Genomic DNA, 23,319 nt, shown 5'->3' with positions numbered 1-23,319 from the left:
ATAGATTTCTTCTGAAAATGGTTGGATGGGTTATAATTTTTATTCCATTTATGGACCCAATCAATGCTTTCCAATTGTTTCCTTTCCGATCACAATTGTGGGATCGGACGGTTGGTTGTTTGGTAAAATTGCATTGTTAATGGGTACCTTAAAGTGTACCTGAGACGGCGCCACACAAATAAAATATACATACCTGGGGCTTCCTCCAGCCACCTCCGGGATGATTGCTCCCACGCTGTCCTCTTCTGACTGCCTGTTCGCGCCTCCTGCCCTCCCCCGCCTCCCTGCACGCTATGAGAGACACACAGTCTCTCAGTGCAGCGTCATGACCCATAGTTCACGAAAGTGGGTCATTGCTGCCCACAGGAGCAGCATTTTTTTTACGACTACCTGATTCGCTCAGCGCCGCGGATCAGGTAGCCTACTTTATTTTCATTTTTTGAGCACACCTAGGGCTCTCTTTAAGACCTTGGTGTTCCTATTTATAAATGATATGGCACTTGCATACCTCCTTGTCTCTCTCCTCTACTGCCCTGCTGCATCTCCAATCCAAGTTTTTATTCTTCTTCAGGGAACTCTCTCTGCGCCTGTGTTCTGGGGTTTCTCTGACCTACCCATCAGCCCCAGCGGCACTGCGTGACCTCCCCAGCCATCACTGAGTCACGCATGGTGTCATCTATCAAACTTGCAGCCAAAAGAATCAACCTGGGAATGAACATTAGCATACTCTGCTGTATATTGTACAAATAGGAAAGTTCTATAGCGTACCGCACGGTGTATGAAGCTGTGCCTTGATGCAGACAGGTGGGGTGGGTGTGAGAATGGAGAAAGAGAGCACTACAGCTGTTTCACGTCCCTAAGGATGCTTGGTTACGTGCTTATATTGGCGGTATGGCTGGAACAGACTTTCTAGCCCCTCCACAACTCTGATAGATTGGCGCTGAGTTTCACATGTTAAGCAGCTTGACTGCATGAGTGTGCCAGCCCACTGCCCGCCCCTTGCTTCCTGCCTAGGCCACAACTTAGTGGCCTTGCCTGAACCCCGGTCATACACGGGACCACTATGGATTTTTCATCCAGATGCAGTATTACGCAGTGCAGTCCTACCACAAGTGAGCCTGGACTGCTGTGGTCACATATAAGAGGAGACGGACACCATCTACAATGCTTCTGCATCTTACAGCATCACATGGGGCAATGCTATGCAGAGAGGTGGAGTTGTGCTCTATATATCTCAGATGTATGTAATAACAATGGATTCTCACCTGACTTTCTCTCTCAGGCTCTCTGGGATAATTTCCTCCGGTGTCCATAAATCCTGAAACATATAGCCAAAGCAAAGAGCTAAGTCTAAGTATTATTACCCAAACAGGGAGGAGCTGACTGGTAGAAAAAAGCTGTGAGGGGAGGAGACTAACAGGGGTAAAAAACAGGAGGAGACTAGCAAGGTGAAGAATGGGGAGGAGACTGGGAGGGAAAATCAGAGAAGGGATTGGACTGGTAGAGAGAAATGAGAGGGGAGGAGACTGGTAGATTGAAGAATGGAGAGGGGACTGGCAAGAAGAGGCAGAGAGGGGAGGAGACTGGTTGGATGAAGAATGGAGAGGGTACTGGTGAGAAGAGGCAGAGAGGGGAGGAGATTGGTTGGATGAAGAATGGAGAGGGTACTGGTGAGAAGAGGCAGAGAGGGGAGGAGACTGGTTGGATGAAGAATGGAGAGGGTACTAGTGAGAAGAGGCAGAGAGGGGAGGAGAATGGTAGGTTGGAGGATGGAAAGGGGACTAGTGAGGAGAGGCAGAGAGGGGAGGAGACTGGTAGGATGAAGAATGGAGATGGTACTGGTGAGGAGAGGCAGAGAGGGGAGGAGACTGGTAGGATGAAGAATGGAGAGGAGACTGGCAAGAAGAGGCAGAGAGGGGAGGAGACTGGCTGGATGAAGAATGGAGAGGGTACTAGTGAGAAGAGGCAGAGAGGGGAGGAGAATGGTAGGTTTGAGGATGGAAAGGGGACTAGTGAGGAGAGGCAGAGAGGGGAGGAGACTGGTAGGTTGGAGGATGGAAAGGGGACTAGTGAGGAGAGGCAGAGAGGGGAGGAGACTGGAAGGATGAAGAATGGAGAGGGTACTGGTGAGGAGAGGCAGAGAGGGGAGGAGACTGGTAGGATGAAGAATGGAGAGGAGACTGGCAAGGAAAGGCAGAGAGGGGAGGAGACTGGTAGGAAGGAGAATGGAGAGGAGACTGGTGAGGAGAGGCAGAGAGGGGAGGAGACAGGTAGGATGAACAATGGAGAGGATACTGGTGAGGAGAGGCAGAGAGGGGAGGAGACTGGTAGGATGAAGAATGGAGAGGGTACTGGTGAGGAGAGGCAGAGAGGGGAGGAGACGGGTAGGGTGAAGAATGGAGAGGATACTGGCAAGGGGAGGCAGGGAGGGAGGAGACTGGTAGGTTGGAGAATGGAGAGGGTACTGGAGAGGGGAGGAGACTGGTAGGTTGGAGAATGGAGAGGAGACTGGTGAGGAGAGGCAGAGAGGGGAGGAGACTGGTAGGTTGGAGAATGGAGAAGGTACTGGTGAGGAGAGGCAGAGAGGGGAGGAGACTGGTAGGATGAAGAATGGAGAGGGTACTGGTGAGGAGAGGCAGAGAGGGGAGGAGACTGGTAGGATGAAGAATGGAGAGGGTACTGGGGAGGAGAGGCAGAGAGGGGAAGAGACTAGTAGGATGAAGTATGGAGAGGAGACTGGTAGGATGAAGAATGAAGAGGGTACTGGTGAGGAGAGGCAGAGAGGGGAGGAGACTGTTAGGATGAAGAATGGAGAGGAGACTGGTGAGGAGAGGCAGAGAGGGGAGGAGACGGGTAGGATGAAGAATGGAGAGGGTACTGTTGAGGAGAGGCAGAGAGGGGAGGAGACTGGTAGGATGAAGAATGGAGAGGGTACTGGTGAGGAGAGGCAGAGAGGGGAGGAGACTGGTAGGTTGGAGAATGGAGAGAGTACTGGTGAGGAGAGGCAGAGAGGGGAGGAGACTGGTAGGATGAAGAATGGAAAGGGGACTGGTGAGGAGAGGCAGAGAGGGGAGGAGACTGGTAGGATGAAGAATGGTATCTACTCCCATGTCCTCCGCAAAAGAAGTGAAATTAAAAAGAGTCTAGAAGAAAAGATGGCTTCTTATAGATCCCAATCTATCAAGAGAGGGAGAGAGGGGAAAATATGCCCAGCCCGAGTGGAACACAAAAGTAATGCTGTGCTACAGATGAATTATTCATGAGCCATAGAAAAGGACAGACTCCCTCACACACACACCAATCACCCCATCTTCCACTGATGATCCATAGTTACCGGGTCCTGGAAGGGAAGGTCCAGGTTCTCCATAGCATAATACAGCAGTTTCTTCTCAGCCAGGGCCTGGCGCACATAGGAGGCGATACTCTGAAAGATATAACACAAAACATACCATGGGGGGAAATAACTACAGACTCATCCATATCCACACATGGGAAACTACCAGACCCAGCAAGATCTTTTAATATATTTTTTTAAGTTGTGCATTTTTCTACAAGCTGTCAAAAGGAGGAAGCAGGCTGCCGCTCACCGCTAGACATTTCTTTATTGCAGTGCTGGGGTCATTGGTTCATTGCCCAGTAGTGCTCTGCTTAATATTTGTTCTTAATCTCTTGAATTCTGCTCTGTGGGCTTCTGTTTCCTCCTTCAATCTATAAACATACTGATGTGATAATTGTCTACCTTGCCATATTATCTTTATAGGAGAACATTGTACAGCCTTACATACTGTAGCACATGAAGGAACAGGGATATTAAGGCTGACATACTTATTTCCTTTTAAATAATACCAGTTGCCTGGCTTTCCTGTGGATCCTCTGCCTCTAATACTTTTAGCCATAGACCCTGAACAAGCATATACAGTTCAGATGTATCTGACATTATTATCAGATCTGACAAGATTGGCTGTATGCTTGTTTCTGGTGTGATTCAGACACTGCTGCAGCCACTACTACTACTGCAGTAGTGTCTGAATCCCATACCTACAACAAGCATGCGCTAAATCTTGTCAGATTTTTGTCAGAAACCGCTGATCTGCATGTTTGTTCAGGCTCTATGCCTACGAATATTATAGGCAGAGGATTAGCAGGACTGGTAATTGTTTCACCTGAAACAACTGTCCAGATCTCATGTGGACAGAAGTTCACCTGAAGCAACTGTCCAGATCTCATGTGGACAGAAGTTCACCTGAAGCAACTGTCCAGATCTCATGTGGACAGAAGTTCACCTGAAGCAACTGTCCAGATCTCATGTGGACAGAAGTTCACCTGAAGCAACTGTCCAGATCTCAGTATGTGGGCAGAGGTTCATCTGAAGCGATTGTCCAGATCTCATTATATGGACAGAGGTTCACCTGAAGCAACTGTCCAGATCTCATTATGTGGATAGAGGTTCACCTGAAGCAACTGTCCAGATCTCATGTGGACAGAAGTTCACCTGAAGCAACTGTCCAGATCTCATTATGTGAGCAGAGGTTCATCTGAAGCGACTGTCTAGATCTCATTATATGGACAGAGGTTCACCTGAAGCAACTGTCCAGATCCCATTATATGGACAGAGGTTCACCTGAAGCAACTATCCAGATTTCATTATGTGGATAGAGGTTCACCTGAAGCAACTGTCCAGATCTCATGTGGACAGAAGTTCACCTGAAGCAACTGTCCAGATCTCATTATGTGAGCAGAGGTTCATCTGAAGCGACTGTCCAGATCTCATTATATGGACAGAAGTCCACCTGAAGCAACTGCCCTAAACTCATTATGTGAACACAGGTTCACCTGAAGCAACTGTCCAGATCACATGTGGACAGAGGTTCACCTAGAGCGGCTGTCCAGATCTCTTAATATGGACAGAGGTTCACCTGAAGCAACTGTTCAGATCTCATTATGTGGACAGAGGTTCACCTGAAGCAACTGTTCAGATCTCATTATGTGGACAGAGGTTCACCTGAAGCAACTGTTCAGATCTCATTATGTGGACAGAGGTTCACCTGAAGCAACTGTTCAGATCTCATTATGTGGACAGAGGTTCACCTGAAGCAACTGTTCAGATCTCATTATGTGGACAGAGGTTCACCTGAAGCAACTGTTCAGATCTCATTATGTGGACAGAGGTTCACCTGAAGAAACTGCCCTAAACTCATTATGTGGACACAGATCCACCCGAAGAAAAAGTCCAGATCTCATTATGACTGAGCTCTTATGTTCACTGATTCTACTCCAAACCTTGTGGGAGAGGGACACTCCTGAGGTGGGCTTCAGATGTATTTTTCTGCTTTGCTGTTTGAGATTTGTAGGTCCTTCCTGGACCATTTGAAATCTGCATTCTATAAACTTTTGCGACCCATCAATTTCCATTCAGCTCTTGTGTTCCCATATACTTGAAGCAGAAAGTTACCTCGCGTGGTTGGCTGGCGGGTTTCCCCTGGAGTTTAGAGCTGTAACTCTGCAGTTCTGTCAGGATGGTTTCATTACGAGGCTGGAAGAGCAGCAATGACTGAGCGATCTCCGCCGCTGATCCCCAATCCCCAACTAGAGGTGCAGGAAGAAAATAAGAGACAACCGTGAGATGTGCATCCCTGATGTGAGGGATAACATGGTGCACATGTACAACAGAGATGTGATTGGTGTGGACTATTTGCTGCAGATGAAGAAGCCTCGCTTCTCACCTATGTCAGAAGCGAGGCAGTAGATTTTTTCTCATACTGCGCCTGCGCAGGGCACTCCTGGCTACAGCAACGTGTACTAGGATACGCATGGCCAGGGCGCAATGGAGGTCAACTTACAAGTCGACCTCCATTACCGGAAAAAAAAGTGAGCCGCATTGGGGGAACTGAGGATCGGTCCAGGACTGCGAGGGCACAGGTCGGCTGCAGGAGGCTGGCAGAAGCCCCAGGTAAGTGAAGCTCTTATTTTTTATTCTGTTTACAGTTCTGCTTTAAAGGACACCTGAAGCGAGAGGGATATGGAGGCTGCCATATTTATTTCCTTTTAAGCAATACCAGTTGCCTGGCAGCCCTGCTGATCCTCTGCCTCTAATACTTTTAGCCCTAGCCCCTGAACAAGCATGCAGCAGATCAGGTGTTTCTGACATTTTTTTCAGATCTGACAAGATTAGCTGCATGCTTGTTTCTGGTGTACCATTTTATCTGGACCACAAGATGCACCTGGGTTTATAGGACAAAAACCAGGGGAAAAAAATACTAAACCTGGTGCCTCCATGGTGCAGGGGCATATTGTGGATCTTCTCTCCTCCCCAATTATTATGTCCCCCTTGTACCTCTTGTGTCCCATCTGTGCCTTTAGTGTCTCCCTTGTGTCCTCACCTGTGCCCCTTGTGTCCTCACCTGTGCCCCTTGTGTCCTCTAATGTGCCCCCTGTGTCCTCTAATGTGCCCCCCTGTGTCCTCTAATGTGCCCCCCTGTGTCCTCTAATGTGCCCCCCTGTGTCCTCTAATGTGCCCCCTGTGTCCTCTAATGTGCCCCCTGTGTCCTCTAATGTGCCCCCCCTGTGTTCTCTAATGTGCCCCCCCTGTGTTCTCTAATGTGCCCCCCCTGTGTTCTCTAATGTGCCCCCTGTGTCCTCTTTAAGTGCCTCCTGTGTCTGCTTAAGTGACCCATGTGTCCTTTATAGTGCCCTCCTGTCTGCTTCGATGTGCCCCGTGTGCTCTTAGTTGCCCACTGTGTCCGCTTAAATGCCCCGTGTGCTCTTAGGTGCCCCCTGTACTCGAGTTGTCTTCCTCTTACTCAGTCTCTGTAAGGGATTTGTGGGCAGTGTACAGGGTCGTGGCTGTGCAGTCCCTGCAGCTGTCCCGTCCCCCTATACTTTTCTGTCCCGTCCCCCCTGACTCCTTTCCCCGTCTCTCTAGGGATATGTGAGTGAGAAGGCTGTGGCTTACCGCTGGAGGCTAGAGATGAACAGCGGTAATGAGGCAAGATTGGATATAGATTGTACAAGCAGATTGTCTATGACCTGATGCTAGTAATATCTCCTTGCAAGTGTGAGGACCCTTTCACACTGGCGCGGTTTGGCAAAATTAGCACACTGCTACCGCAGCCTAATATTTCCCACGTTGCGGTACGTCGCGTTATAAGTGCCCAATCTAACGCTAGCGCAAAACTATGTGATCACACGTCTTCTTCTGTGATCTGCATCGGCCTGGAAGTCATGCTAGTGTATGGCGATGCAGGTTTTTTTCAACAATTGCCGGCGCGACGTGGCGGCGGGCATAAGTGTATTTTTACAACATGCTTCCGTGCACTTCCGCATACCCCGAAGCAGGAAGTGACCGCAAGCGCGTGTCACTTCCTGCTTGGCTGGTGGCCAGACAGGAAGCACCGCGTACTAACGCCGTGTTCCCTGAAGGCCTGCTTTTGCCGGTGCTTTGCGCGCCGCTGACGCTGGTTTACAGTGTGAAACCGGCCTCACAAGCAGAGATGATGTGATAGAAAAGAACAGAGTCTCTTCTTCCTAGGCAAACACCCACAATGCAACTGGCAACAGAGACCATGTGACCGCCTAGGCTGAGGAGAGGGAACTAGACAGATATACTTTTTATACATGGCAGAAAAGGAATTCCTGTGATCTGGTATTGCTCTCATATTGTTTCGAAGAGTAAAGTAAAATGACAGGTCTATTTGGGAAGAGGAAACTTACCCTGGGCATAGGCACCCTGCAGCAACTGGAGATGACACATTATGAAATCTTGTTTCGGAAGTTTCCGGCCTGGTGCCAAATTTATATCCAGAGCACAGTTTTGCTTGCATTGCAATACTTGTGTGTAATACTCTGCGAGAGACAATAAGAAAGTGGTAAGGGGGGGACACAAAGACATACATGTGACACCTGTGTGTAATACTCTGCAAGAGAGGAGGAGATTAGAAGAGAGTGTATTGTGAGAAGTATTAGTAGGGAGGCAGGAAATGTGGGAGGCCGCTAGAGGTGGAAGTTTAGGTGGCGCCATAGGGCCAGTATTTATCGGTATGGAGGGAAAATTTGGGTGCCCGCGATGCCTGATACATATCGGCCCCAACTCACGATATTCAGTAGGTGCCTAGGGTTCAGTGTGAGAATAGGCAAATGTTTAGCTTTAGTAAAGTATCGGTATTAATACTGATATTTTACGATCGCTTTTACACTTTAAAGAACCACTATCGTGAAAATCTTAACATTTAAAATACATGTAAATACATAAAAATAAGAAGTACGTTTCTTCCAGTGTAAAATGAGCCATAAATTACTTTTCTCCTATGTTGCTGTCACAGCAGTAGAAATCAGATATAATTGACAGGTTTTGGACTAGCCCATCTCCTCGTGAAGGGGGGGTTGTAATTATTTTCAAATGCACTTAGTGAATAGCAGTTGCACTGTCAAACTGCAAAGAAAAGTGTGCAGCAAGAAGGGAGCCTGGCCAGCATCTTTGTATAAATCTTTTTCAGGGAGTATCTTTATTAACAATAATGGAAATGCTGAGACTCCCCCATTAAGGCTAATTTCACACCAGGACGTTGTGTTAGAGGGGGCGTTAAGGTCGCATAACGTCCCCCTAACTCAACGCCTGGTGGTGCTGGATCTGGACGTCAGAGTGAGCCGCGTTGTGCAGCTCACTCTGGCGTCAGTGATGCCGTGATGCGCACTCTTGTGCGCATGCGGCATCACGTGGTCCCGCCGGCCAATCGCCGCACAGAGCGGCTGCTCCAGGAAGTAAACACTGCACGTCATAACGTGCAGTGCATATTAATTAGCCATGTGCCTGGCCGCTCTCCGCTCCTCCCCAACATTACTGAGCATGTGCAAGCAGTCTAACACGGCCTAGCCGCGTATAAAGTACTGCATGCAGTACGTTGTCTTGTGACGCAGCGTTACAATGTAACGCAACGTCCGCACTGTGAACAGCCCCATTGATTTTTCATTACTGTGAGTTGGGCTGCGTTACAGGCTGCTCTAACGTGCGCCTGTAACGTCCCACTGTGAAAGCAGCCTAAGAGATGAACTAGTCCAAAACTGTCAGTTCTGTCACATTTCTACTACCTACTGTAAGTGACAGCAGCATAGGAGAAAAGTCATTTATTGCTCATTTTTCTCTGCAAGAAACACACTCCTCATTTGTATGTGTTTACATTTATTTTAAATTTTTTAAATTTCTCACAATGGTGGTTCTTTAATAATAGAATATTACATTTATGGATATTCTACTATCGGATATCCTGGGCGCCCACATTTCTGGCTGCCCTTTTTTTTTACTTAGGCTTCTAGTAGAGCCATCAGACTCAGAAGACAACTACCAATATCTCAGACAAGCTGTGGGGACTGTTTTCTACTAGGAACTGCGATCACGCTGCAACAGAGAAGGGACAAGGTCCTCCAGCACCCAAGGCTGAGACACCAAAGTGCGCCCCCCCCCATCCCTCCCACCCCAGCCGTCACACACTGATTGCTATTAGACTAAGAGGTGCCACAGGGCCCACAACCTCCCCAACACCTTAATATCTAGTTATCTGGCTTGCAGTCACTGCTATGTATCCCCTTTTCTTATTTCTTTCATACACAATTAGGAATAACAGCTGAATGAATTGTGCGCCCCCTCCTACACTGCGCCCAGAGGCTGGAGCCTCTCCAGCCTATGCCTCGGCCCGGCCCTGCGCTGCAATTGTGATTCCTAGTGCACAAACCGTGCACAATTACAGCGCAATCTGACCGGTGTCGTGTCACAATTGCTGTTCAAATTTGATCACAAACACATGGAAAATTCACTGAGAATCATAAATCCCAGCCAGGTCAACATCTGCAAGGAGTTTGTATGTTCTGTCTGCGTGGGTTTCCTCCGGGCACCCCGGTTTCCTCCCACATCCCCAAAAACATACAGATAAGTGAATTGGCTTCCCCCTAATTTGGCCCTAGAATATGATACATGCACTACACGATACATACATAGAATTATTACTATGGTAAGGATTAGATTGTGAGCTACTCTGAGGGACAGTTAAAGAGAGATGAAGTAATAGATTGCTCCCACGCTGCCGTCCTCAGTCTTCTTTATCGCCAGTACTGGGTCCAGTAACTTCGGCCAGCCAGGACCAGTTTTATGCATGTGCAGTGACTCTCCGTCTCCTGCCCTACGCATGCGCCTGGGCAGTACAGAGGGAGCGCACTGTGCTTGCTCAGACTGGCCAAAGTTACAGGACCCGGTACTGGCGACAGAGAAGGCTGAGGACGGCGGCGTGGGAGCGATCCATGCGGATGGGGCTGGAGGAAGCTCCAGGTATGTATAAATCTATTATGTTACTTCATCTCTGGGTCTCTTTAAGCAGTGGCGTAGCTAGGAAGCTATGGGCCCCGATGCAAGTTTTACATGGGGCCCCCTCAAGCACTCTATACATAACAATTGATATGGCGCACCAAAACCTGCCAATGACAACCACAGTGTCAGAGTTGCAAGAAGGGGATGGGGAACAGCTTGTTAATGATTACTACTATTCAAAGCATCTATAGAAGTGATTATTACCAGCACAGGACCAATAGAAAGCTAATACTGTGTTTGAGGGGTGGGCCCCGATGCGGCCGCTACCTCTGCACCCCCTATTGCTACGCCAATGTCTTTAAGTAATAAGACTATATTCTCTGTACAGCGCTGCGTAAGATGTCGGCGCTATATAAATACTAAATAATAATAATAATAATAATGAATCGCTCTGTGCCAGTGAAAGGAGGGCTTTTGGGGAAAGCCAATAAAGTGTTTATTCAAAAGGAAACCAGAGACGAAGCACCCTCATGTATTTTACCATATATATCAGTGGGAACATTAGAGAAAACACCTACCCTGCTTTCTGTTTCATTCTGCACTGCACAGCTTGTTTCTTATCAGCCTTGATAAAATCCCCAACTGAGCATTCAGTCTGGCTTTGCTCAGGAATCTTTATAGCTGAGTCTGTGTTTCCTGGTGTCTTTTCAAGCCCAAGCCTGCCCCCTTGTGGCTCTGCTCAGGAATCATTATAGCCGAGTCATTATAGCAAATGCAGACTGAATGCTCAGTTGGGGATTTTATCAGGGCTGATAAGAAACAAGCCATGCAGTGCAGAATGAAACAGAAAGCAGGGTAGGGGTTTTCTCTAATGTTCCCACTGATATATATATATATGGTAAAATACATGAGGGTTCTTCGTCTCTGGTTCTCTTTAATTGTTTGTAAGTGGAAGACTCTTAAAGGTACCATTTCTGCATATATTCCATTTAAACTGCCAACCGCTTGAAGACGCGGCGGTCGCAGCTTGTGTGAATGAGAACTAGCTACCTGCAATCACCTCGGATATCTCTTGGTGGGTATTATTCTCTCGCTCCCGGCTGCTCTCGCAGTGTGTGCGACATGCCTTCACTGCAGAGAGACAGGCGTCCAGCGACTCCTCCAGCTTCCAGATAGCAGAGGCCAGTCTGCCCTCTGTCAGCAGAGCCATGGCTTGAGTGAAAAGAGCCTAGAAAAAAAAAACGAAAACAGGTTAAAGTGAACCCGAACTATTGCACAGGACAGAATGAAAACAGAGAGAGATGCACCCTGTATGTATTTAGAGAGTTTAGCCTGTTTAACCACTTCATCTCTCAGGCCCCATTGACACTAGAGCGTTTTGCCGTGATCTCGGCAAAACGCTCAAACGTTTGCACTTTTTAAAAGTCCTAGCGTAATTAAACCCTATGGGTTAGTTCTTACTTGGGCGATTTGCGCTAATCGCCGCAAATCACCCAGAAACGCAAAGGCGATTTCCCGGCAATCGCGTTTCAGTGCTATAGAAGCGCTAAACGTGACCGCGGCAAAATCGCCACAGTGTTCAGTGATTTTTCCGCGTGAAATTGCAGAAAAATCACTCCTGCAAAAATCGCCAGCGTTTTGCGCTTTGTAAGTGTGAATGGGGCCCAAGGGTTTTTCCCCTTAAAAACCAGAGCAATTTTCACCTGTCAGCGCTCCTTCCATTCATTCGCCTATAACTTTATCACTACTTATCACAACAAAACAATCTATATCTTGTTTTTTTATTCGCCACCAATTGGGCATTCTTTTTGCTAAGAATTTTTTTTTCCTAACTGAATTTGACAAGAAAAATAAGAAAGAAATTCATTATTTCTCAGTTTTCGGCCATTATAGTTTTAAAATAATACATGCTACCGTAATTAAAACCCACACATTTTATTTGCCCGTTTGTTCCCGGTTATCGCAATTTTGAAAATATTTTCCTAGTACAATGTTTGGCGCCAATATTTTATTTGGAAATAAAAGTGCATTTTTTCAGTTTTGCGTCCATCACTATTTACTAAGCCCATAGTTTACAAATTAACAGTAATAATCAATAATCCCTTGACATACATATTAAAAAAGTTCAGTCCCTAAGGTAACTATGTATTTTTTTACATTTGTAATTTGTAATTTTTTATTTCTAAAAATGCAAAAAACATTTTTGGGGGTGTTTATGGGATAGTGTGGGAGGTAAAGTGTTAATTTTAAATGTATTTGTGGGTCTTTAAAAAAAAAAAAAAAAAAATTGTGTGTAGGTGTAATTTTACTATTTGGCCACAAGATGCCCTCATGCATTACTTCCTATAGCCCCTATAGTAAGCTAAACAGGAAGTAATGTGTGCATGGGTTCTGTCGGAAGTAAACAAATGACTGCGGCATCTCTTTGATCCCGGTGACCATTCATATAGGAACAGAGATTCATACTGCGTTCCCATTCATTCATCTTTCGTCTTACTATCGGCGGCAATACCAAGCGCAGGAACGAGCGGGAGTGCGCACCGGCAAGGCATGTAGTAGCTACATCCCTGCAAGGGGAAGAGGGAATTTGCAGGGACATAGTTAATTCCCCCCCTCCCCTCCGTTTGGGTCTAATCACAAGTTGTAATTTGATCTGTCCCCAGGATCACCTCACTGCCACGGCAGATAAAAACAGATAAGCTCATTTGAAAGCACAGGATGTTAACAATATGTCTGCTACCATGAAAGCAGGAAGTAGAAACTGCAGATTTAATTCAGGATTTGTATCAGCTGTAACTAAGAAATGTTTTATTTTTAAACATTATTATGCTGTTGCGTATCTTTTAGAGCAGAGAGGAAGTTCTGAGTTCATGTCCGCTTTAAGTGTGGCTGAGACAGCAAAGGATTCTGGGTAATTATCATCTATGTGGCACCTCTGTGTGCGGTCAGACAGTGAGGAATGCCGCACGTGACAATTACCCCCATGCTTAGTAATTCCTTAGTACAAGTGATTAGTAATTCAACATTCCACAAACTCTGGAACTATTATCCTGTACCAAATCCAGGCAAGTGAAAGCAAGTCTGCAACCTCAACCTCTTTCTTGCTCTTCCTGTCCTGTGACTGGAATCAGCAGCCTCCAACAGTCTCAAAGGGAACCTGAAGTAAAAGGTTTACAGAGGCTGCCATATTTTTTTCCTTTTAAACAATACCAGTTGCCTGGCAGCCCTGCTGATCCCTTAGGTTGCAGTAGTGTCTAAATTGCACACCTGTAACAAGCATGTGGCTAATTATGACATCTGATCGGCATGCTTGTTCAGGATCTATGGCTAAAGGAATAATGCTAGGTACACACCATACAATTTTCTGGCAGATTTACCCTTCCAGATCGATTATTTCCAACATGTACAATCTGAATTTTGATCGATTGTTAGATTTTCCAATTGTTTTTAATTGTTTTTTTTTTTTTTTCCGATCGATTTTCAAATAACTGAACGAAAATCGAAAATATCGATCCCAAATGTTAGAAAAAACGATCTGGCAGGTAAATCTGCCAGAAAATTGTATGGTGTGTACCTAGGATTAGAGACAATGGATCAGCAGGACAGCCAGGCAACTGTTATTCTGTACTGCAATCTGATGTGACTGATTTGTATGTGTGCAAAAGCATTTGGTGCAACAGATCGATTGTGAAAGGACTTACGAGGCCAACTGTGTAAAAAAAGTTAATTACTTGCCTCTCCGTTTCAGGCACGGAGGACGCCGTCCGCGCCCTCCTTGCCGCTCCGCCGGGTCCCCCCGCTCATTATCCCCCGGGCCGGCTCCCGACCCCACGGCCCGGGTCGGGCTCTCCTTCCCCTCCAAAGATGGCCGCTTCCTCTGGCTGCGGCTGCGCAGTCCGCCTGGCCACGAATGCGGCTGCGCAGCTCTAGGGCGAACCCCTCTGATCCACACTACGTAGGGAACCTAAACTGAGAAGCATATGGATTTTTTTCTTTTAAAATAATACCTGTTGCCCGACTCTCCTGCTGATCCTGTGTCTCTAATACTTTCAGCCACAGCCCCTGAACAAGCATGCAGATCAGGTGCTCTGACTGAAGTCAGACTGGATTAGCTGCATGCTTGTTTCAGGTGTGTGATTCAGCCACTACTGCAGCCATAGAGATCAGCAGGACTGCCAGGCAACTCGTATTGTTTAAAAGGAAACATCCTTATCCCTCTCAGTTTAGGTTCCCTTATTTATTTCCTTTTAAACAATACCAGTTGCCTGGCAGCCCTGCTGATCTATTTGGCTGCAGTAGTATCTGAATACCACCAGAAACAAGCATGCAGCTAATCTTGTCAGATCTGCATGCATGCTTGTTCAGGGTCTGTGGCTAAAAGTATTAGAGGCAGAGGATCAGCAGGACAGCCAGGCGACTGGTATTCTTTAAGAGGAAATAAATAAAATATAAAAAATAAATATGGCAGCCTCCATATACCCCTGGATTCAGTTGTCCTTTAAGATCCACTTCCACAGTCACCACAGGCCCTGGAGAAAACATTACCCGTGTGTGTGTGTGGGGGGGGGGGGGGCAACCTGGGGTCCATCGGTTGTCGGGACGTTGAACCCCACTACTGCCAGCACTTGACCAAGCCCTTTTGAGCAAGATCTTCCAGCATGCCGGATTGATCACTTCTGCCACGATTGTTTCTGCCACAATCTGGGGATCACATTGCAGTACCGATCTCTGGTAGATTTAAAGGGAACCGGAGACGAAGCACCCTCATGTATTTTACCCTATATATCAGTGGGAACATTAGAGAAAACACCTACCATGCTTTCTGTTTCACTGCTCAGCCTGCTTGTTATGAGCCCTGATAAAATCCCCGACTGAGCATTCAGTCTGGCTTTGCTCAGGAATCATTATAGTGGAGTCTGTGTTTTCTGATGTCTTTTCAAGCCCAAGCCTGCCCCCTTCTGGCTCTGCTCAGGAATCATTATAGCTGAGTCATTATAGCAAATGCAGACTGAATGCTCAGTCAGGGATTTTATCAGGGCTGATAAGAAACAAGCTGAACAGTGAAGAATGAAACAGAGAGCAGGGTAGGTGTTTTCTCTAATGTTCCCACTGATATATATGGTAAAATACATGAGGGTGCTTCATCTCTAGTTCTCTTTAAACAAGAATATGATAGTTTCTACCGGATATCAATGCCACAAAGCACATTTACTTTCCATTAGATGCAGCTGTTCAGGAGAGCTCATTACAAGCTAAGCAGGTAATCTGAATGGCTACCAGTGTAGCCTTTACTATAAAGCACATCTTGTCCTTGTCTTTAGCATATGCCCCACTTCAATTGGTAATAAATGCAGGAGCCAGACTGATACATTCTTCTCACCGCAGGGCCTCTACAACTCTGCTCTGTAAAGCACTACACTGGCTCCCCATCAGCTTTAGGATCAATTTCAAAATCCTGTGCTTGGCCTACAAATTAGTGCACAAGACCTGCCCGACCTACATCTCTGATCTGGTCCACAGGCACATTCCAGCCCGCCCCCTCCGATCCCGCAATGACCTGCGCCTAGTCGCACCACGCATAACTCAGTCACATGCACAATTGCAGGACTTAACCAAGGCTGCCCCTACTCTCTGGAACTCACTCCCACCAGCCGTCAGACTTGCCCCCACCTTTAATACCTTCAAACAAGCTCTCAAGACTCACCTTTTCACGCTCGCATACCCCCCTACACCAGCACCATAATATGTCTGTTAGACCCCCTCTCAAAAGATGCACCTATTGTCTCCACCCCACCCTTTAGATTGTAAGCCTCTGGCAGGACCCTCCTCCCTAACGTATCCAGCTTGATTATGCAATCTTACTCACAACCACCCCTCTTGTGGACTATAACAGTCTCTATTTTGTCCTATGACACTGTATTGTTATCAAATCATTTGCATGATCTTGTTTTGTTGTGAGTTTCCGTATGTTCTACCTGTATGTTAACCCATTTATCTATTGTGCAGCGCTGCGTAATATGTTGGCGCTTTATAAATACAATAAATAATAGTAATATTGCCTTTTGTGCATGCTTCCTAGCGCATAGCAGAAGGCGGGTGTACAGAAGCAGCGGTAAGTATTTGTTAATGGCAAACCTCTGTGTGTGGCGACTTACCTGGTATCTGGGCTCCTCCAGGTCCCGGAAACTGTCCGCCTGCACGGCCCGCATGTTCTGATAGCGCTGCATGTCTTCCTGGATCTGCTCGTGGTAGGGGTTCCTCGTGTAAAACGTAAAAGCGGCAGCTGCAGCTTCATCCAGTTCCTCCAGCTGGAAGAGAGAACTTGTTAGATGTGGCACCAGGGCAATTTACTATAAGGCACTGTAGGCACGTGCCTACAGGCGCCTGATGATGGAAAGGCAGCTCAATCCCCTCCCCAAGTGCCTCCCTCCCTCCTTACCTGTGCAGAGTCCTGATGAGATAGAAAATAAGAGATTACTCAACCTGCTCTCAGCATTCAACTGACAAGATCTCCCTTCAGTCATGGACACCTCTAGCTATCTGATACTTGGGGACACCTACTTTATATTGAGGTTCCTTTAGCTACTTAATACCTGGGGGCAACTCTAGCTACATAGGCTATCATTCATAAAGCATTTCCGCATGCGGAAATGCTTAAAACAGCTAACTTTACCGACCACATAGCAAAGTCAGCATTCATAAAGCCTCTTTCCGCATGGAAAAATGACACTACCGAGCAGAGTGATAAATCACCGCCTTGTGCGGTGATTATCGGTACAAATGTAGCAAAATGTTAATTCATGAAGATCACCGCAAGCGGTGTGAGGTCGGAAAGTACCGCTCCCTCTGATGTGGCGATAACAATGTAAGTGAATGGAGACACTCAGACCTCCCAGGCAGCTGCAGCAGAGCGGAACACGGAGAAATGTATCAACTCTGTAGCTTCCGTGTCTCCGCAAGCCTACCGCCTGTCTACCGCCAGCTTAGCTCGGGGAATCTCCGCACTGCTTCCGCACATGGATACATCTTTATGAATGCCCACCCAGAAGTCTAAAAATCCGCCAGCAGTGTTTTCCCGCACTGATTCTCTTTACCGACAGCCTGTTCATGAATGATAGCCATAATGTTGTGGGTAAGTCTGGCTACCTAATACTAAGGAGCACCTGCAGCTACCTATGATGGGCAAGGGAAGTAAGGGAGAAGTGACAGCTGGGACAGCCAGCAAACTTGCGCTGAGGTTCAGCAGGGTTTGTAGATTCCTAGAGGGTAAAGTCTAGGGTGCCAGGACATCTGTGCCTATAGGCCCCTCTGAGGTAAATCCGGGCCTGTGTGGCACAAAATGTCACAAGAGACCTGATTATTAAAGAGAAACTTTAACCCCAGACTATACCCTCATCCCATCAGTAGCTGCTACCTCCTTTCCCATGGGAAATCTTTACCTTTTCTCAAATAGATCATCAGGGAGAGTCTGTGTGGCTGATATTTTGGTGAAACCCCTCCCACAGTGTGATGTCATTACCATGGTCGTGACAGTTTGCCGTCTATGGACCTCATTGCACTCTGGGAAATAACCGCTTTTAGCAGCTGCCAAGCTAATATTCCCCACTGTGCATAGAACTCTCAGTAAACGAACCGTCTATACAGATCACTTGGCAGAACTAAAGATGTCACCACCAGTGATAAATTTCAACATATAAATCAATTCTACAATGGGTAAACACTAACTAAATAATCTATAAATGAATACTGAAAAAATAAGCAATTTTATTGTTATTTTGACTTCAGTTCCAAGCCTACTACACATGACATAGTGGTGGCAATACAGACTGACCAGGCATAACCCCAAAGGTAAAGGGGGCCACCGAGGGTGCTCCAGTACATATATAAATACATGTGGTTGCCGCAATTCCTGACAGTTTGGCACTATGTTTTTATCCCTGAATGTTTGAGGACTGTTGTAGCCAGAAGAACTCTTCGATCAAGAACACCAGGCACTTCAAGCCACATCAGAAGATTGGGGACCGGCCCTTATGCAGGACATCGTCAATCAAACACAGACATTTCAGCCTGGAACCCACTACAAATTGCTATTGCTAATCGCAATCGCTAGCGTTCTGTATGAGCGGTTTGTAAGTGATTTCATGAGCGTTTTCAGTAGCGATTTTACAAAGTGTAATCAATTTCCCAGCAGTTGTGTAACGATTAGCGGTTTTAATTCTGATTGGTCCTTTCAATTAATTTTAAATTTTTCACAGTGTGCAGTAATGTAAAAACGCTAGCAAAATCGCTCTGTGAAGGCTTTGACGAGCAATTATGCCAGCGTTTATATACTTTACATTGCAAAAACGCTAAATGCTAAAAATGCTGCATATCCTGCGTTTGCGATTTTGGTGGGGTCGGGAGCCGGCCCGGGGGGCTAATGAGCGGGGGGACCCGGCGGATCGGCACGGAGGGCGCGGACGGCGTCCTCCGTGCCTTAAATGACGATGCAGGTAATTAACTTTTTTGCTCCGTTGGCCTCGTAAGTCCTTTAAGCAAAAGTAGCTTTTAAAAGTGTGTAACGATCTGATGGTTTGTTAACGAATGATCCGGAACAACATCACAGTAGAATACAGGAAAATGTGTTTCTGCGATGGATGTGATGCCAACGAACGTTTGGCTCACGTCTAGCTATTATTATATCTTCTGTACAGTGAAGATGTCACATACTGTTCCTGGAAGTGACATCATAAGTTCCGCCCACACGTAACGAATGGTTCAAAATCGATCGATCGTTTTTTAAAACGATCGTCGTTTGAAATGATCGGGGAAAGATCTCTTCAAAAGACTATAGTCGCATGTGTGTACGCACCTTTAGGCACAGGATAGGGCAGGTTATTTGGGCAGAAAGGTTGGAGGGTTCATATGAGGCAGTGGAGTGAGTGGTAGAGGTTGCAAATTCTCATGAAGTTGCAAATATTTTCACTACAGGTATGATTTTATGCAACTTTGCAGTTTGCACCCCATAGGAGAAGAATGGCAGAGGTTGCACATTCTGACAAAGTTGTATTTATTTTCACACCCTCCTCCACAGTAATGGGAACATCAGAGAAGTTGCTTCCTAAGTGTGCTGTGATATGTAACTACATACAGACAACTCATAGCAGTAACAGCCCTTCACTGCATTCCTGCAAATAGCTCTGCATTATAGGCACTAGATGTAGGGGTGATGACGTCATCAGCAGCTAAACAGAGGAGGGGGAGGAGGAGCCTCAGTGCTGCCACTTGTCCTGCTGGAATTTTTTTCGGCTTTCATGTCAGTTTATTGATTCCAACCCAGCTATAAATCTCATGTTATGACCCATCCCCTCTCTCTTCCATGCATTGTACATTACGCATCCATCCCATCCCCCTCCTACGGTATACATACACATCCACGTGTGCAACTCTGACTTCAGCGCAATGCATGCTGGGTTGTTCACACCCCTTTCCTCCAGATGTTGGCCTGCCGCCACCCCACAGCCCCGTTACCTGCATATACCCCCTGCTGTGACCGCACATATTGCACGTACTATCTGACTCCATGGCTGTATCTCCTGCAGACCATTACACCTCTGCTGCATATCCCATCACACTAATTGTGTATGTACAGAGCCTATAGAGCTCCAGCATCCTTCCCTTCCAAAGCAGCTCTATGGTCTTCTGCAGAGAATTACAACAGCTCCCTGCTGACAGTGCTGCTGTATCCTGCACCAGTGCTTGCAGAGCATTGCAGAAATCCCTGTACTCATGCTACTGCAGAGCATTGCACCTACTTTCCTGCACAGCCTTGGGGCCCATTCACTCTGAGCAATTGCTGGCGAGTGTCATGTAAAGTATATGGCAGTGATCTCACAGCCGCGATCACCGGCGATTTGCGGTAAACGCGGTGCAGGCAGTGCTTATTTGTGATTATTCAGCAATTGCAATGTAACAAAAGCACTAATTGCGATCGCTCAAAAACTGCGACAATGTACAACAAAATAAATACACGTTTACCACGAAAAATCCCCGCCACAAACCGCTAGTGCTAATCGTTAGCATTTTGCAATCCACAGTGTGAATGGGCCCTTAAGAGGGACACACATACAATTTTTTACATTTCTTTTCAATTACATTTTTCTGATTGATTGTAACATTTGAAAAACCTGACCAATGTTCCATTTTTCCGCAATAATGAAAAAAAAATGGATTGCAAAAATTGCCTCTCTACATTACGAAATTGCGAATCTACCACACACCGTACAATCTTGCAAAAAAATGAATCAGAAATTTCTGCCACTCCTAATCAAGGAAAATTGAAAAAGAAAATGGGAAATCCTTTGGAATTGTCACTCGAATATAATAAAAAGCTTTTGATTTTTCTGTAGAAACTATCACTTTTATCGAATGTCTGTTAAATCAGATCATTTTATTGTATGGTGTGTGGCCACCTTTATAGGTAAATTAATATGCACTTACTTGTAGAACACTGTCCCCATTCACTGCACCCAGTAGCAGAACATTACCCCATCTCCTGCAGAGCACTACACAGTACACAGATCATGTCCCAGCAGAGCGACACATCACAGAGCGCTTGTGTAGAGAATGGCACCCACACTCTGCAGAGTACCCCTAAAGCAATGCACACTTTACATAGCATTACTTCATCCTTTGCTTAGCATTGCACCAATCCTACCCCAGCAGAACCTCACCTAAGGCCAGTTCGCACTGCAAGAGCTTTTTTGAGCGCTAGTGATTTGAAAAACTCTTGCTCAATGCCATGGGTGATTTTTTTAAAGTCACATCATTCAGATGAGGTGGATAGAACCCTCTCAAACTTTCAGGTTTCAGATAGGTTGTAGTAAACTATGCCCAAACTTTTTTCGACCAATCACAATGCTTTGTACTGTAGAGGGTGCTGTGATTTGAGAACTGTTCAATATGAAATCCCCTGCTGGGTCCCCTAAACTAGACCAGCACTGAACTTTTAAAATCACAAGCACTTAGAAAAAGCATGAACCAGCCCATAGAGAGAACTTTACCCAGTGGTAAGGTATGGCACCCAAGTCCTGCAAACTACTGCAACATGTAGAGAGTATCTCCCAGAGCCGGGACAAGGTCCTCCAGCACCCAAGGCTGAGACACCAAAGTGCGCCCCTCCATCCCTGCCACCCCAGCCATCACACACTGATTGCTATTAGACTAAGAGGCGCCACAGGGCCCACAACCTCCCCAACACCTTAATATCTAGTTATCTGGCTTGCAGTCACTGCCATGTATCCCCTTTTCTTATTTCTTTCTGCTTCAAACACAATTAGGAATGACAGCTGAATGAATTTTGCGCCCCCTCCTACACTGCGCCCTGAGGCTGGAGCCTCTCCAGCCTATGCCTCGGCCCGGCCCTGGTATCTCCCCATGTCCCATCCTCTGCAGAACATCGCACACAGTTGCAGAATGTACCTCTTATAGGAAGGCTGCAGAAAAAAAGCTCTCCTCACCTTGTAGTGCACCAGCTGCAGGTAGTTGTATGGAGCTCCCCTATGGAAAGTCTTCTCCATTTCCTGGGTCAATCTGTATCGGGACGGTTGGCCCAGCTGCAGCGTCTCACAGCTCAGGAGACAGTCTGCCCTCTGCAGTACCAGTTCCTCCAGACGGGACCCCCGGGGGCTACACTGCTCCCCACAGCGCAGTTGGGCTTCCCGCACCTCACGTAGACTCCGCAGGGACCCCCAGAGCCGTTCCCGGGCACTGGTCCAGTCACCCCGCAAGAAGAGGGACACCCCTTCCATGAGCAGCTCATCAGGTGGTGACAGAGAGATACACTGGGCCAGCATGATGGGCAGGAGTAACAGAGGGACCACCATCCTGGAGAAATGTATAGACAGCAGGAGCAGAGGGATCCTTATTCTGTGGACCTCTGAACTGGAGCTGTGGATCTGTACTGCATTCCCAACTGGAGAAACAGAGAACCTTATTAGAGCCTTCTGGACTCTGCTGGAGAGAAGGGAGTCTAGATAGAGAAGAGCAGGACAACCAGGAGAAAGAAAAGAAAGGTTGGACAGAGGATAGATGAACTCTACTGTTAGAAGCAGAGACTGGATAGAGGAGAGGTTGGATAGAGGAAAGCAGAGGTCCTGGATCTGCTGTAGGGAAGGAGAAAATAGCTGGATTGTGCTGGGGGAAGCAGAAGCTAGAAAGAGCACAGCTTGGATAAGGGAAAACAGGAGGCGGGAGAGCCTGGATGTAAGTCAGCCTGGACTCTGCTGGAGGGAGGAGAGCCTGGATCAGCTAAGGGGAGGAGAGGGGGAGGCCTCTGCATTGGTGTGAGACTCTCATTGAGAAGGGGGCACAAACTTCTCAAAACTCAGCAGAGTATTCACTATAAAGTTAATTGACTAACTTTGGTACACAGAATCAAAGTCTGCTGAGTAATTTATATTACATTGAGATTTTGCTTTTTTAATAATCGGAATAATCGCAAATACCTTCTGTTTAAAGAAGGCAAACTTGTTTTTAATCTGTTGAGTTAGACAAAATGCTAACATCATTATTTCTTTTTTATATATAGCACCATCATCTTCCATAGTGCTGTACAGAGTACAACACTCCCGGCGACGTGAGAACGATCACAGGCAGTGCGCACGCACCCCTGCAGATGCTGGAGAACGCAGCTACAGCGAGGGACAGACACTTCTGAGGCCTGGAAGAAGCTCCAGGTCAGTAACAAAGCATAGGGAGTACATTTGAAATCGGCGCCGGTAGACTTGGGCGCAGGATACAGCCTGTATATGGCTGATCCTGCTTCTGCACAAGTTCGGGCCGATTTAATTACCATTCCCCCTCCAGGCCGCCATGGATAGTGGGGGAATGAAATAATTCGGCTTCCAGCGATTGCTGGAGGCCGAATTATTATGTTTTTAAGCAACCTCGGCTCCGTCTTCTGAAGGAGCCGACGTTACTCACTGAGCGCTTCAATAGGAGTGATTCCTATTGAAGTCTATGGAGGCGCCGGCTGCGCCCAAATC

General features: G+C 46.8%; 1 protein-coding gene across 1 annotated transcript in view; it reads right to left on the bottom strand.

Moving 5' to 3' along the window:
* Positions 1-22,537, bottom strand: part of P3H3 (prolyl 3-hydroxylase 3) — a 52,463-nt gene extending 29,926 nt beyond the window's left edge. Inside the window, exons 1-7 of the mRNA XM_068258361.1 lie at positions 21,793-22,537; positions 16,450-16,602; positions 11,345-11,522; positions 7,711-7,842; positions 5,453-5,586; positions 3,335-3,424; positions 1,266-1,318 (exon numbers count right to left, since the gene is read on the bottom strand). Of these exons, the coding sequence (XP_068114462.1) occupies positions 1,266-1,318; positions 3,335-3,424; positions 5,453-5,586; positions 7,711-7,842; positions 11,345-11,522; positions 16,450-16,602; positions 21,793-22,158 (1,106 nt within the window). The 5' untranslated portion in view covers positions 22,159-22,537. The remainder of the gene's footprint in view (positions 1-1,265; positions 1,319-3,334; positions 3,425-5,452; positions 5,587-7,710; positions 7,843-11,344; positions 11,523-16,449; positions 16,603-21,792) is intronic.
* Between the last annotated feature and the right edge of the window lie 782 nt (positions 22,538-23,319).

The sequence above is a fragment of the Hyperolius riggenbachi genome, chromosome 10 (genome assembly GCF_040937935.1).
Source record: "Hyperolius riggenbachi isolate aHypRig1 chromosome 10, aHypRig1.pri, whole genome shotgun sequence".
NCBI classification, from domain to species: Eukaryota; Metazoa; Chordata; class Amphibia; order Anura; family Hyperoliidae; genus Hyperolius; species Hyperolius riggenbachi.
This window is presented reverse-complemented; position numbering and strand designations above follow the sequence as displayed.